Genomic DNA, 16,542 nt, shown 5'->3' on the forward strand with positions numbered 1-16,542 from the left:
TTAACTATAAATAATCTTTTTATTATAATATCACATTTTCTTATTTATTTTATCATCTTCCAACAAAACTAAATCCTTAAACTAGGGATATGGTGGTTTAGATGAATACGTAAAACATTTTAAAATAAATAAATATCAAACATTTTAGAATGATTCAATTCTTATAAATAAAACTCTTAACCTCTTCTTAACAAGAACTTTAACCTCCTACCAACAACTAACAAAACAACTAACAAAACTTCTACAAACTCCAAAAAACAACAAATGACAAATCAACATTGCAAAACATCAATTAACCAAATTAAATTCATGGGAGTATAAATACACTATACTTTTTTCAAATAAATACTACATCCATTTCTTTGCCAGTCTCTTTTCTTCTCTTCCCCAATCCTTTCTCTTCTCACCGAAGAACAAAATGGCCATCCTCAATGACCAGCCTGCACTTGGTAAGCATCAATATTATTTTTGCTAGTTTTTTTCGTCTCTTACGTTGCACAAGCTAATTTCTCATGGTCATATTGCATGCATACGTTCATAACTTCAACAAGGGAATAACGTGCCAAAGAATAATAATGAGGCAAAAGATGGATTTATGGCTCCAGATATCAATTCATATGGACACTCCTTCAGGTTTTTAATTTCATATGTTCAGTTAACTACTTGTGTTTTTAATTTCAAGTATTCTTTACATATGGTTTTAAAGTTCTATTTTTAATGAAACTGGTATATGGCAGAGATTATGACGTTGAAAGCGAAAGACAAAAAGGCGTGGAGGAATTTTATAGGTTGCAACACATAAACCAGACCTATGACTTTGTAAGCAAAGCAATATGAATTGTTTTCACCAATACTTATATGGATTTCGATTTTCAAACTAGGAATGACAATGCTGATTAAAATGGAAATTGTGAATAACTAATAACGATTGTTATGGATCTAGGCCAAGAGAATGAGGGAGATATATGTCACAATGGACAAAGCTGAAATGGGCATATGGGAATGTTGCGAACTGCTGAATGAGGTGGTGGATGACAACGATCCTGATTTGGACGAAGCTCAAATTCAACATTTGTTGCAATCTGCTGAGGCCATCAGAAAGGATTATCCTGATCAAGATTGGTTGCATTTGACCGCTCTTATCCATGGTAAATCCTGTATATATATACATGCAAATCAAAAGCTTGATCAATTTTAAATTTGCAACGTGATAGAAACATAGATCGGTATATGTATATGATGTTGTTGGCGTGTTTCAGATCTTGGAAAGATCCTTCTTCTTCCTCGCTTTGGTGCACTTCCTCAATGGGTTGTTGTTGGTAAGAACCCTTATTATCTAATTTAATCCTTATTATTTGTGTGTATACTTATATTAACTTTGTTTCTTTATTCCAATTTGTTTTGAAATTTAAATTCGGCATTTGATCGAACAAGTTAAGGGCATGTTTGTTGCAGGAGATACATTCCCCTTAGGATGCACCTTTGACGAGTCAAATATTCATCACAAGGTAATCAATTTCTAGTGATCAATTAAGAAGCATTTTATTCTTCAATTGATTATCAACGCAAACCCTGATTGCATCCTGATGAATATACAGTATTTCAAGAACAACCCAGATTACCAATGCCCTGCATATAAAACTAAAAATGGAATCTACACCGAAGGATGTGGATTGCAGAACGTAATGATGTCATGGGGACACGATGAATACATGTATTTGGTGAGCCTATACATGCATATAAACTTCAGCAAACGAATTTATATATATATACATATATATATATATATATATATATACATATGTGTGTGTGTAAAAATATCTGATAATGCATGAATCCATACATGGTGGTGCATTGGAATGTGCAGGTTGCAAAGAAAAATGGCAGCACTTTGCCATCTGCAGGATTGTTCATAATCAGATTTCACTCTTTCTATCGTAAGCAGTTTCGACACCGACTATATAATTAATTTTGCAGCTCTACACAAGGAAGGTGCATATACTCATTTGATGAATGAAGAAGACTGAGAATTTGAAATGGCTCTAAGTATTCAAGTACATATCTATAATTTTGACTATTTGTTTATTTCACTGCCATAACTTATTCTCACTGCACAATGAACATGTAAATAATATATATAATTTTGTACATTCATGCAGCAAATATGATCTCTATAGTAAGAGCAAAGTTCTGGTCGACGTGGAGAAAGTTAAGCCATACTATATGTCACTAATCGAGAAGGTGAATATTTTATTTTATTGTTACTGTTCTTGTTGATGTATATTTATATGTGGGGTTCTTATTTTCTTTGAATTTGGCCACTTGCATTGCAGTATTTCCCTGTCAAACTTAGATGGTGATGGTGAACCCTGTGATACCAGCGATTTACTAAATGATGTTGAAATGCTTCTTCGAATAATTATAAAATTTCATCACCCCAACATCTTTAAAGGATTATTGAAAATTAAGGAGCAGTTGGTATTACTGCTGTCATAAATTTCAAGATATGAAGGACGAACTTTCTCAAAAAATAGAGATTAAAAAATTATTTTATAGATGTTGAAAGCTTAGATTTGTTTAAATTGAAATCTTGTAAAATTATAGATTGACATTATAATATTTCTTTCACAATATTATATTAGAAGGTAGTTGAAGTAATTACTAATGGTAGAGGAAGTTATGAAAGAAATTATAATAATAAATTATAGCAATATTTAGTTAAGATACTAAGTATTGGTATAACTTTGATAAATAATTATTTACATTACTAAATAATTTCCACTTATAAAGTTATAATAATTTTATTTTATATATATACAAGATTTACTCCATCGTATACTCTTTAACTTACCCTAATAAACGATGACAATACTTTCGTTTTTATATATTATTTTATTTCTACGGATTAAGAACAATAATAAATATATTATTTATAATTTTTTCACTAAATAGTATTTTTTATAAATTTTAAAACGAGTTAATTTTTCTTTATAAGTTCAATCAACGTATAATATATGTTTTCAAATATAAGTAAATGAAAGAAATAATAAAAATATATCCCTATTAGAAACTGGTTTATATTGTATTAGATTAAAGAGATTTGTGTATGTTCTTTACAACATTAGGTCTTCTATTGAAAATGTTTTGCATGCTTACCTTTTCAGTAAAAATATATTTTAATTTCTTTACCCCATATTCTTTACGTGTAATATAAAATTTTGTAAAAACAAAACAAAATTATCTATAAAAGACTTTTAAGATCGTGTTATATATATATATATATATATATATATATATATTATTTTTTTATATCAAAATGTGGTATGAAATATCTTTATGATGTATTTCGATACTGTTAATATAGTCATACATTTAAGGTCAAAGATAATTTATATATTCATTCCTCCTCTATTGAGATGTCTTTTAAAGACAAAATCGTAACGGAACACCAATTTTTAAAGCGAACAATATTTAAATGTGGTGATTAACCATAACAAATATGATGCAATTAATCATGTATTTTCGTTAATTTTATTGTAACTATTAATCCACTCGTACTTGTAGAAAGCATCATAAGAAACACACAGAAGAAAAACAAAATAAATTTTGGAGGGTGACCCAACAAATTATAAACGGAAAAAATAACGAAATTGGTGATATTTGAAGTCTAAATCCATTTTGAATTTGTGATAGAAAAAGAAATTTCGGTGCCTAATACTTAATTAGTGTGTGAAATAAGACGTGAAACAATATAATGCCTTTCTTGCTTTTATTTTCCTTCCTACAACCAAAATATTTAATAGAGTCGTGCAAGACAAAAATTGAAGTTGATGTATAAATCATAAAAGACACAAAAATATATTTTTTTAATAAAAATTCTATTATTATGAAATTTAATCTCAAGTGACACATCAACAAGTAACACCTGTTATTATATGAAAACAATTATCAAACACAACAATATTTTATTCAATTAAAATTTATTTTTTTAATCACGTTTTATAATAGGAAAGAGGTACTCGGTGTACTTCTAGAAAAACAAGAAAAGAAAATAATGATATATAAATAATTTATGTTGTTTTTTTTAATTCAAAATATAATTAAGAATAAATTATAAGAAATAAAAGCACTATTGTCTTTGAAAAAAAGAATGATAAATAATTTTTTTAATATAACAAATACTTTATTAATGCCTAATATTTGGTATAACTCCCTCTAACTATCACATGGTAAGAATTTGACGTCTAACAAACTTGTTTGTACACTGATTTTTTTTTGGAAGAAAGTAATATGTTTTATGGGCTGGGCTGGGCTGGGCTGGTGGTTTGAGATGGGACTCTTTCTTCCTACACCTCCATACCTTCTTCTGCCACCCCATACTAAATGTAAAAATACCGTTTTCTCCTTTTTTGTGCCACCTCCATACATAATCCGGAAGCTGTTTCTGAATCTGGAAGTGTTATTGAGATTTATAAAATCCAAAACTCTTTTTTGCATTTGAAATAAGCCTATAGATTATGTAATCCGAATATATTTCGGATTACATAATCCGAAAGTCAATCTCATATTTAGAAAAGACTTCCGAATTATGTAATCCGGAAACTAATTACTCCTCTTAAAAAAAGGTTTCCGGATTACATAATCCAAAAGCTAATTTTATGTATAGAAAAGACTTCCGGATTATGTAAGCCAGAAGCTAATAACAAAAGGCTTCCAGATTACATAATTCAGAAGCTAATTCTGGATCTAGAAAAGGACTTTCTGGATTATGTAATCCAGAATATTAATAAAGGGTATTTTTAGAATATAAAAAATATATGGAGGTGACACAAGAAGATATGGAGGTGCAGGAAGAAGCAGCCTTGAGATGGAGTGTGAGCCCAATTGATGAATGAGGATCTGGTAACGTGAGAAAGAAGAAAAGTGAGTGAAGCGGTGAAGAGAGAAGAGAAAGAAGAGAAGAGAAAAGAAAAGAATAGAAGAAGAAAGGCACGTGCCGTACGTGCGTGTTGTTGCCCCCAGTGTATGTAGGTAGCAGCCACCTGTTGAGTTCAGGCGCACCCCTTCGTCCGTTTCCACGTTACTCACTTTCTTTCTCTTTCTTTTTATCTCTTTCCCTGCACTAACTTAACTTCCACTGCTACATTTTCTTCATACCTTCTTTTTTTGTTCCTCAACAATAATAATATTATAATATTATTGTCTCACTGTTTTCTTCTTCAGCGTTCATCGTTGCAATTCACCGTTTCATCGAAACCCCAAACCCTATTGTATTCCCTTTGGAATCGATTTCAACACCTTAAAGCTCTCAGTGATGAGTTTGCCTCCTTTTTAATGGCTTACACTCTTCACAAACCTCTTTCACACCTAACCACCTTTTCAATACTGTTATACTTCACTTTCTCTTTCGCTTCCCAGAACTCGCACCATGGATTCTCGATCCTCGATTCCGACTTCGACGCGCTATACGGCGACTACACGCCTCCGTCGCCGCCGCCGCCGTCGCTGCCTCACCCGCCCTCGCTCACGTGCCAGGAGGGTCTAAACGGGACGGGCACGCTCGCCACCACGTGCGATCTCAATTCGAGTCTGCTTTTCGACGGTGACGTGTACATAGAAGGGAACGGGAGCTTGAACATACTTCCCGGCGTGAATTTGACTTGCCCCGTGCTGGGGTGCGCGATTTTGATAAACGTGAGTGGCGAATTTAGTTTGCAGAGTGGTGCTGTTATGGTGGCAGGGACGGTGCTGGTGGCGTCGCGCAACGCGAGCCTGTTCGGCGGTTCGGTGATAAACGTGACCGGGCTGGCCGGGGCGCCGCCGGCGCAGACGAGTGGGACGCCATCGGGGACGCAAGGGGCGGGAGGAGGGCACGGCGGGAGAGGCGCCACGTGTGTTTCGGATAATACGAAGCTTCCGGATGATGTTTGGGGTGGGGATGCGTACTCGTGGTCTTCGCTGGATAAGCCGTGGAGTTATGGGAGTAAGGGTGGGACGACTAGTAAGGAGGAGAAGTATGGAGGGGAAGGAGGAGGGAGGATTAAGCTTGATGTTGTTGATTCCATTGATGTGTCTGGGGATCTCTTGGCAAATGGAGGAGATGGTGGGATCAAAGGTGGAGGAGGTTCCGGTGGCAGCATTTTTATTAAAGCTCATAGAATGTAATGTATCGTGTCAGCCTCTAAATCTTGATTTTGCATTTTTAATTGGGTTTTATGATAACATCTCAGAAACTTTGCTCTTTAAGGAGCCGAATGACATTGTGGTTTACATAGCTTACCTTATCTAGTGAGATAAGTTTTTTTTGTGTTGTTTGTAGTATTGTGCTTGGTAGTCAGTATGCCGTAAGTTAGGAATGATTGTGGTAGATAGAAGGTTGAGGTTGCATGAAATGTAGAAAAACGGTAAGAATTTAAGCTTTGGAGGTTTGAGCATGTGTGAAGAATATTCGTAGAATCTCTCAATTAGGGGATCAAATGCTGGGTAGCCTAATCATCAGAGACATAGGAAGTTAGGAAAAACTATTATGAAGGATTTATAGGTTAATGACTTAGTTATAGACATCATATGTGATAGAGTATTATGGTGTTGATTGATCAGTGTAGCTGATCTCAGATAATGGGAAAGGTTTGGTTGTTGTTGTTGGTAGTCAGTGTCATTGTGACAGTCAGTACGTGATCTCATTATCGTAGACTCGTAGTATACTTTGTAACTCTTATTTATTTTTTCGGAAATACATGTAAATGAGATTAGTGGAGTCTCTTTATTTTTTAATGTTTATTTTTTTGTGGTTTGGAATGCTAAAGAATGTTTGCGGAGTGGTGCAGTTATAGTTGAGATTGCATGAATGGTAGAAAAAATGGTAAAATTTCAGCAATTAGTTGTGAAGATTTGTAGAATCCCCAATTATGGGAATAGGTTAGATGCAGGCAGTGTAATCACTAGAAGCAGAGAAGTCTAAGAAAAACTATAGGCAAAAGTATTAAAAAGGATCTAAGGGACAATGATCTGTCTATACTCTATAGACGTGAGATAGAATGTTATGTTGTTGATTGATTTGTGTGGCACGTCTCACCTAATGGGAAAAGGCTTGTTGTTGTTGTTGTTAGCAGTTGTTGTCACTGTTATTAGTACATGATCTCAATTGTGGAGTCTTTTTGTTTTACTGCTTTGTATTCTTGTTGTTGGTGTGGAATTTTAAAGAATGTTTTCAGAGTGATTGCATGCAATTGAGTAGTTTTCGATGTGCAAAAACTTAGCAAATGTTTCACCACTTTCATGAGGTTCAATTATTCTCTATTTCTATTTAATTTCAGGTTGCTTGATCTAAATCATATAGTTTGTAACTATTCATGTCTTCTGCCAAGTGCAGGACTGGAACTGGCACAATCAGTGCCACTGGAGGTGGTGGGTTTGCTGGCGGTGGAGGAGGACGAGTGTCAATTAATGTTTTCAGCAGACATGACAATACAAAATTCTTCATTCATGGTGTGCTATGATGATTAGTGTTTTAAAAACAATACTCTTGTCCTATTTCAATTTAGAGAAAACCCTCAAAATTGTTTTGATTTCAGATAAGTAAGTACACACATATATATATGAAGCTTGTTCTGTTTTTTTGCAGGAGGTATTAGTCTTGGATGTTCTGACAACGCAGGTGCTGCAGGGACGTACTATGATGCTGTTCCTCGGAGTCTTACCATTTGCAATCATAATTTGTCTACTCAAACTGATACTCTTCTGTTAGAGTTTCCTAAAGTGCCTCTTTGGACAAATGTTTATGTCCAGAATCAGGCAAAAGCATTATTTCCGTTATATTGGAGTCGTGTTCAGGTGATTCAAATACTGATCTCTATGCCAAATGGAATAACTTATTAATATTAGGAAAAAGAAGAAGACACATTTTCAGGTAGAAGAGTAACATAAATAAGATGAAAAAACACTTTGTAAACATATTCAGAAGAATATCTGGCCATTAATTAGTTATTGTTGGTACTTTAAATACAGTTTAAGTTACTTGATTTTGGATGACTACGTATTGCCTTTTTTTCTTGGTCAATGTTTTTATGACTTCTCTGTTGGGTTGGGTGATAAAATATATTTTGAAATAATTACCAGAAACTGATAGACAACGGACAAAGCCTATTTCATATATTTAGTTAATATTGTAACTTTAAAAGGAAGTTACATTGCTTCATTTCAAGAGCTGTTATTGGGTTTTTAATGCAATCTTTTTCGTAATCGCATTTAAGAGTTTGAAGGATATCCAAAATACCATTTTTATTAACTTGCAGGTTGGTGGACTAATTCGTTTGACCTTTGGTGCTGTTTTAAGCTTTGGGCTTGCTCATTATGGTTCATCAGAGTTTGAGTTAATGGCGGAAGAGCTTCTGATGAGTGACTCTGTAGTCAAGGCAAGTAGAACTACAAAAGGCCTCTTTCTCTTGGAACAGTTGTATTTTTTTCATTTGGGTTCAGTTCAGGTGCTTTCACAAGCTACTTGATTCCATTTTTGACTTGCTAGGTGCAAACTAAGAACTTCCAATAGAGTTTACTATTCATTTCCTCTTTTCCACTTTTTTTTCTTTCAAAAATCATATCTTACGAACTAAATCTGAAAGTTGTCAGTTTAGTATTTATATATGGGATGGTTTATTTGAAGAGACTAATAATGTGTTCCCATTCATGATCTTTTGACCTTTCCTTTTGTTTTTTAAATTAGATATATGGAGCTCTTCGTATGTCTGTCAAGATTCATCTGATGTTGAATTCCAAGATGTATATAGATGCCAATGGTGATCCAATTGTTGCAACATCCTTACTTGAAGCTAGCAACTTGGTTGTTCTCAAGGTTGTCATCCTATTGTATTTTTTCTCATTTCCAGCGCAACTTTAATTTGCATTGCTTACTCTGAGATGCTAAATCATGTGGCGGTTATCAGGAGTCATCTGTTATTCATTCTAATGCAAATTTGGGAGTTCATGGACAAGGATATTTGAACTTGTCTGGAGCTGGAAACTTGATTGAAGCGCAACATCTGATTTTGTCATTGTTTTATAGTATAAATGTAAGTTAAAGTCTTGTGTGCTCATATTGCTCTTTATGACACTTAATTGTTTCTTTAGAAGCATTTCAACTGTTTTTGAAGAATGTTCATCTTTCTCTTTGTTGCGATGATAGTTGTGCTCACTTGATGTCTAATCTTGGATAGTCATATCATATGGTTTGTTTTGATGGATTTTCTTTTAGGAAAGCTTTGGTAGTGTTAAAAGTTCCATTTGTTGTGCCGTTTTATATTATGAATTTAAACTGACAGTTAAAGACAAATGAATTGTTAAGCAATGGACATGGATTTAGCATGTCAGTAAGGGTTTATAAACCTGAATCCTGATGGGTTGAACGTTTAAGGTAGGATACTTAATGTTCTAATTGGGTGGGGTTGTTCAAAAGTATTTGAACTAAATCAAATTGATATTGAACTTAATTGGACTGCATAAAAAAAACTGAATTGTTTAAAACAAAAACTGCACTGAATTGTACTATTAATTTGAATTTTAAAAACTGAATTACTCATAAATAGAACTTCTTGAACTAAAGGGAACTATAACTTATGATGTTGGAAAAGATACTTCAAAATAAGATAGTTACTGGTAATAACTCCAACAATTCATATAGTTCATGCAATTTATAGTAGTTCAAATTAGTTTAATTCATTCAATGATGTAGTTCAGTTTAATTCATTTTTTTAAACCATTATACAATTTAATTCAGTTCTCTCAAACCACTTTTAAAGTTTAGTTCAATTTTGCAATAGTTCAGTTCAATTCATGCATTTTGCCCACCCCTAATTGGGTATTGCAAATTTAGGCTGAAGATTTTAAGCAATAAATTAGGTTTTAATGATATCTGATTAGGCTTAGAAATTTAGGAGATTGAAGGTTTAAGTTGGGTTATTTTGTGTGCAAATGGTTCACTGATAATTGGTTAACACCAAACCTGGCTATTTGGGTGCTGCAAAGTGTGCCCTGTAAATTTGGTTTAGTGTTGAATAGGTCTAGTGCACAATAAGAGATTAAAAGTTGTAAATTTAATTTAGACTAAAATTCTATTTGAGGCTTTGTTTCTCTGATACAAAGTTCGGATAATTATGTCAGTTTAGTTAATCATATTGTATAATATTTTTTTTCTATTCCATTTGATGTTGAAATTTGGTGGTTTTAAGCTATTGGAAGAATCCACTATATCACTAACCTATTAAATTTTCATATTTAGCATCTAAAGGGCAAAGAATATTGAATTTAATAAATATGTATTAAAGAAATCTCTGCCCTTTCTCACATCACATACAACAATTACCATGGATGACTTAAATATTGTATTGTTCCTTGTATATTTGTGACTTGGGATTTTGAAATTTTTAAAATTGATTTAGTGACCTATGAACTGTGTGGCTGTATTATTATATCTGTGCTAATTCATTAACCATCATATTTGAAACGAAAAGGTTGGGCCTGGATCTGTTTTAAGAGGACCTTTAGAGGCTTCCGGTGATAACATGTAAGTTTATGCAATGCACGATAAGAAAGCTTTGGCACAAATTTCTGTATTTGGTTGACTATTTTATTCTGTGACTGTTAAATGGCAGGAGTCCACAACTCTACTGTGAAGTTGAAAATTGTCCTGTGGAATTGCTTCATCCACCTGAAGACTGTAATGTGAATTCGTCACTGGCTTTCACACTTCAGGTTTTTCTTTAGACCCCATAAAAGCTGAAATTCTTATATTGGTCAGATCTCTTTCTATAAAGGATAATAGTTGTCATGGGTTTCTACTGCAGATATGTCGGGTTGAGGATGTTATTGTTGAAGGCATCATAACAGGTTCTGTTGTGCACTTTCACTGGATTAGAAATGTAGATATTTCTTATTCAGGAGTAATCAGTGTGTCTGGGCTGGGTATGGTTATTTCCTCTAAATACTTTACTCCGTACTGAATTTCATACATCACTTGGTAGCTTGCATTATGTTATGATGGCTTATTAAATTTTTATTTTTATTTCAACCCGTTTGCAGGCTGTACTGGTGGATTAGGTAGGGGAAGATATATTGTAAATGGAATTGGTGGTGGAGGTGGACATGGAGGGTATGGTGGGGATGGATATTACAATGGAAATTTCATTGAAGGTGGTTCCACTTACGGGGATGTTGATTTGCCATGTGAACTTGGCAGTGGCAGTGGAAATAGTAGTTTAGCCGGTGCAACTGCAGGTGGTGGCATCATTGGTAAGATTTAATTAAAATTTAGTTATGACCACAATTATTGTTACTCAGCGTTTTTAGGTGAAAGAAAGGGTGATTTTGTGTAATTATTTATTTTCTTTGACAGTGATGGGTTCACTGGAGCACTTAATGTCAAGTTTGACTTTGAACGGCTCTCTTAGAGCTGATGGAGAGAGCTTTGGAGATGACACAAGAGGGAAGGATGGTGGGATTACTTCAAGCATTGGTCCTGGTGGTGGTTCTGGTGGAACTGTTCTTTTGTTTGTTCAGACTCTGGTACTTGGTGACTCTTCTATAATCTCAACTGCTGGCGGACAAGGTGGTCCTAGTGGTGGTGGGGGTGGAGGTGGTGGAAGGGTTCACTTTCATTGGTCTAATATTCCAGTTGGAGATGAATATGTTCCTTTAGCTAGTGTAAAGGGGAGCATTATTACTGGGTTGGTATTATAGCAAAGTATACTTATATCTACTGCATTTGTTTTAAGCAGCTGTGACTGAAGATTTGTTTGTTTGCCCTAGTTCATGCATTATTTGATTCTTAGAGCTAGAAGCAGGTTCATGACTATTGAATTAGTGTTGTGAATATCATTGCTGGGTGTGGTATTGAATACAATTTATTTTGGCTTATGGCTTGTTCGACTAAGCCAACAGGTCTGTAACTGGAGTCATTTTCTAATGCTACTCTCTGTAGATAAATTGATGTATACTTGGATATGTTACCCAAAGGAGAAACTGGGATTTTTCTTTTTGGTAGGGGATGTGGCTGTAAATTTGAAATCATAAAATTACATCATTGTCTGCTGTTGCTCCTCAATTTGACTTGCAAGGATTATCTGTTCTAATTTAGAAGTTATGCTTTGATTTTCATACCTTCCAACTCTTTTGGGTTGTTTTTGGCTAGTGTAAGTCATGGGCATGTGCATTCATATGTGCTTAAAGTATCATCTTTCTGGACCCTTTTGGTTGAGTTTTTATTTCTCATTACAGAGGAGGATTTGGTGGTGGTCAGGGCCTTCCTGGAAAAAAAGGATCTATCAGTGGAACTGCTTGTCCGAGAGGGCTTTATGGTATCTTCTGTGAGGTACATGAACAATCATCCTTTGCAATTTTCAGTAATTATTTGTGTAGTTGGAATGGGATTTAAAGACTTAGGTGGCTTGACATCATGAACTGTAGTTCTTTGTAATTGTTTTCTGTTACTCACAGAACTTTTTTATCATTAAATCTGTCAATTCCTGTCTCATAATTGAAATGAAATTTCAAAGATCAACTTCTCAGTTGCTTTGTCTTGGTTGCTTGCATTTAACTGTGTTGCAGGAATGCCCTGTTGGTACATATAAAAATCTCACTGGATCTGACCGGGCTCTTTGTCATGACTGCCCGTCTCATGAGCTTCCACATCGTGCCATTTATATACCTGTTCGAGGTATTTTTAATAATAAGTTTGCTTTCATCACACCTTAAGGGAAGTGTAAAGGCTAACTTATTTACCTGTGTGCTTTTAGTTAGAAGGTTTCCTAGTAATCTCATTTTAGTATGATAAAATTTATTGCATAAACATCAATTGATTTGATTTCCCATTTCCTTTTTAAAAGGTGGTGTGGCAGAGACTCCTTGTCCATACGAGTGCTTATCTGATAGATATCACATGCCAAACTGTTATACAGCTTTTGAAGAGTTGGTATACACTTTTGGTGGACCGTGGCTTTTTGGTCTTCTACTCTTAGGCCTTCTTGTCCTGCTTGCTATAGTTCTCAGTGTTGCACGAGTAAAATATGTAGCTGGGGATGATTTGCCAGCTGTTACACCTGCTCGAAATGACACTCGATTGAATCACTCTTTTCCTTTTCTGGAATCACTGAATGAGGTCCATAACCAACTTCTTCCTTGTGAATCTCATTGACGCTCACTACCTTTGGAACTCAGTTCGATGTTACAATAAAGTTTAACTTTGTGTTTCTGTCTTCTTTCAGATAATGGAAACAAACAGAAGTGAGGAATCTCAGAGTCATGTGCATCGGTTGTATTTCCAGGGTCCAAATACATTCAGTGAACCATGGCATCTACCTCATTGTCCTCCAGATCAAGTAAAAGCTATTGTGTATGCCTCTCTTTCATTAAAGTATAACTGATCCTTATTTAGTGTATATGTGTTTAGTATTTTAGTTTCAAACACCCCCTGCAAGAGGCTTTTAGTTCACGATATGCATTAAAATTGAGCTTTTTAACTATTAAGTATATCACTTATTGCAGATATGAAGATGCCTTCAATAGATTTGTGGATGACATTAATAGTTTAGCTACTTATCACTGGTGGGAAGGGTCTATTTATAGTATCCTTTGCATCATTGCATACCCCCTTGCTTGGTCATGGCTCCAAAGGTGTCGGAGAAAGAAATTACAGAAAATTCGAGAATTTGTTCGATCGGAGTATGATCATGCATGCTTGCGTTCTTGTCGTTCACGAGCACTCTATGAAGGGCTGAAGGTACTTCATATTTAATTTTATGAATTTGTCCCTTACCTTAACTGGGGCTCTGAGGTCCTGGCATACTAAACTTATGTTGCAGGTCATTCATTATTGCCCTGGTGAACTTAATTTGCAATATGTTCACGTAATTTAAAATATCCGTAGGCTAAACATGGTGTCCTTTATACTTTAGTTGACCTGGTGATAGAACTTGATCAGAGTTTATAGACAGAAGCCGTCTGCCCCTGGATCTGTATCAATGAGATACAAGATCAGGGATGAGGGGAATGTGGATACGTTATATTACAAAACTCTTGTAGCCTTCTAGGTATTCAAGTCTTTGAGAGACCAGAGCTTCCTCTACCAAATTCCACTCCAAAACCAAAACACTCCCCACTGTCATTGTCCTCCTACTAATGGTTCCAATTAACTACTGTTTGATGCATGTTTTGGGGGGATCTAAAACTTGTTTTCTTTGATGGACATATTTGATTCTTCTGTTGTTTTTACTTTATTATATCTGTCAAATGCAGGGATTTTCATTTATTAGAAATTAGAATCATTCAATGGTTAGTTACTCTGTCATGATACAGGTGGCTGCAACATCTGATCTGATGCTGGCATATCTGGACTTCTTTCTTGGCGGGGATGAGAAAAGACCCGAACTGCCTCCTCACCTTTATCAAAGATTTCCTATGTCTATAGTTTTTGGAGGAGATGGAAGTTACACGAGTCCTTTCTCTCTTCTTAGTGATAATATTCTAACTAGCATCATGAGTCAGGTTTGCTCAACATAGAATTTAGCCTTTTTGTGAAATCCTGAGTGTTTATTTTATTGGCTGATTATTATGTTTTTTCTGCTCTCTAGTCTGTTCCACCAACTATATGGTATCGATTAGTGGCCGGTCTTAATGCTCAATTACGCCTGGTTCGCCGCGGACATCTAAAAATAACTTTTGGCCCTGTTATCAGCTGGATTGATGCATATGCTAACCCTAAGTTGGCTACATATGGGGTACGTATTGATCTTGCATGGCTTCAGCCTACAGCATCTGGATATTGCCAATTTGGAATTGTCGTATATGCTACCGAGAATGAAAGCATGTCCTCATCATGCGAAGGTTATGACGATTCAAGAATTACTGAGAAGCAGACATGGTAATGCTGTAACATATTATTTGTCTTGTTGATAATTTTATGAAACTTTCTAAGAAATGCTTTGTTATGTGCAGTTTACTTTCAAGTCCCAGAACCCCCGTGCATCGCATGACAAGCAATGAACACCTGATGATGCCTAGAAGGATGTCTGGTGGGATATTGCATGCTAAAAGCCTAAGAACACTTAAAGAGAAGAAAACTGTGTACTATCCGTTTGCTTTTATCATTTATAATACAAAGCCCGTTGGTCATCAGGTATTAAAATATTTTCCTTGTCAACTGTATGTTATCCCTCGGACGTTTTCTAACTCATACTGTTGCAGGATCTAGTAGGTCTGGTTATCTCTATCCTTCTGCTGGGAGATTTTATCTTAGTGTTGCTTACCTTACTTCAAATGTACTCACTTTCGCTGTTGAGCTTCTTCTTAGTTTTATTTGTCCTCCCTCTCGGTGTCCTATTTCCATTTCCATCTGGAATCAGTGCTTTGTTTAGTCAGGGACCTAAGCGATCAGCTGGGCTTGCTCGACTCTATGCTTTGTGGAATCTAATGTCCCTAGTCAACGTTGTAAGTTCTGCTAAACTGTACTTGTTTCAAACTATTTTTAATGTGACGCAAGACATTATTGAATTATTTAGTTTACCTGCGTACTAAGATGTACCACATAGTTTTAGTTGTATTTCAATTTCATTTTTCAAAGTGGTATCAAATAGACTCCCAAGTATTTGTTTTCATCTTTGACAATAAATTGGGGTATCTTGAAACAGGTAGTTGCTTTCTTTTGTGGATTTATACATTATACAATTCATTCACACAACAAGCTTTCTACCATTCAATCCTGGAGTTTTAGTATGTAAGTAGCTTTTACCTTCTTTGCATTAACAATAAATTTAGCAGATATAGAAAATTGATGCCACAGATTTATTTTATGTCACTATTTGACAACCTTTTGCATATATGTGTTATGGTGGGCTATTCCAGGGATGAAAGTGAATGGTGGATACTTCCTTCTGGTCTGGCCCTCTGTAAAATTATTCAAGCGCGCCTTGTTGATTGTCATGTGGCCAACCAGGAAATACAAGATCCCTCGTTGTATAGCAGTGACACTAACGTATTCTGGAATTCTTGAAAGTTTTACCTTTGATCTCTTTATTTTGCTTTCCTTTTGTATTTATTAAAGTGTAAAGTTTAATTGGGTGGGAGCAGTCACTAAGTGGCACTGTGTAAAGTTTATAAACGTTAGGGGAAGGTTCAGTAAAATGTGCCGTGTGGAGTCGGTTGATTATATTGTTTGTTTACTATAGTTGTCCAATTGAGATAAGAATTCAAGGCTCAGCCCTTCTGTAAAGGTTGGCGATTCTGTCAAAATATGCATCTGACGTATACTGACTGATTTTTTTTATCTTTGTTATCACATTTTAGTTATACACAGGCTGTGGAAATTTACAGATGGTATTGTAGATTAACATTCTAGCTCGCAAACAAGTTTATGGACAATCCCGCCTACAAAAGCAGTTTATTAGGAGAAGCGGAAATGATGAGAAACAAGGAAAACATAATCGCAGCATAGAGCAAGAGTCACTATCGTTGTGCATCATCCACATCAAAGACGCTTTTCCAAATCAGTTAAGATCT

At 35.1% G+C, this 16,542-nt stretch overlaps 2 protein-coding genes across 3 annotated transcripts; both read left to right on the forward strand.

Annotated features, from left to right (window-relative positions):
- Positions 1–418: 418 nt before the first annotated feature.
- On the forward strand, positions 419–2,403 carry LOC137809825 (inositol oxygenase 4). The gene is given in 12 exon segments (XM_068610895.2): positions 419–449; positions 540–633; positions 738–819; positions 944–1,148; positions 1,260–1,319; positions 1,456–1,508; positions 1,599–1,721; positions 1,868–1,937; positions 1,978–2,023; positions 2,025–2,054; positions 2,160–2,241; positions 2,334–2,403. Coding segments are annotated over 12 exon segments (903 nt in total). The 3' UTR covers positions 2,361–2,403.
- Positions 2,404–4,991: 2,588 nt separating this feature from the next.
- On the forward strand, positions 4,992–16,309 carry LOC137812824 (uncharacterized). 2 transcript variants are annotated; one of them, XM_068615046.2, is made up of 22 exons: positions 4,992–6,161; positions 7,373–7,488; positions 7,625–7,833; positions 8,295–8,414; positions 8,723–8,851; positions 8,943–9,068; positions 10,506–10,558; positions 10,647–10,746; positions 10,839–10,956; positions 11,074–11,283; positions 11,387–11,717; positions 12,268–12,361; positions 12,598–12,706; positions 12,876–13,147; positions 13,254–13,381; positions 13,534–13,768; positions 14,344–14,532; positions 14,619–14,908; positions 14,983–15,163; positions 15,232–15,474; positions 15,675–15,760; positions 15,889–16,309. In XM_068615046.2, the coding sequence occupies exons 1-22, from the start codon at positions 5,335–5,337 to the stop codon at positions 16,034–16,036; spliced, it is 4,314 nt and encodes a 1,437-aa protein (XP_068471147.2). In that variant the 5' UTR covers positions 4,992–5,334; the 3' UTR covers positions 16,037–16,309. The 2 variants fall into 2 exon arrangements, with proteins under 2 accessions (XP_068471147.2, XP_090155302.1); XM_090299176.1 differs by lacking the exon at positions 4,992–6,161 and adding an exon at positions 7,264–7,283.
- The last annotated feature ends 233 nt before the right edge of the window (positions 16,310–16,542 follow it).

Source organism: Phaseolus vulgaris, chromosome 2 (assembly GCF_051622355.1).
Source record: "Phaseolus vulgaris cultivar YP4 chromosome 2, ASM5162235v1, whole genome shotgun sequence".
Taxonomy (NCBI): Eukaryota; Viridiplantae; Streptophyta; class Magnoliopsida; order Fabales; family Fabaceae; genus Phaseolus; species Phaseolus vulgaris.

What these genes read in the sequence shown, in the direction of transcription:
- LOC137812824 (XM_068615046.2), top strand. Translation starts at nt 5,335, where the DNA reads ATGGCTTACACTCTTCACAAACCTCTTTCACACCTAACCACCTTTTCA. An exon ending in TTTATGGTATCTTCTGTGAG is followed by an intron (nt 12,362 to 12,597) that starts GTACATGAACAA and finishes ACTGTGTTGCAG; the next exon opens with GAATGCCCTGTTGGTACATA. An exon ending in TAATGTCCCTAGTCAACGTT is followed by an intron (nt 15,475 to 15,674) that starts GTAAGTTCTGCT and finishes ATCTTGAAACAG; the next exon opens with GTAGTTGCTTTCTTTTGTGG.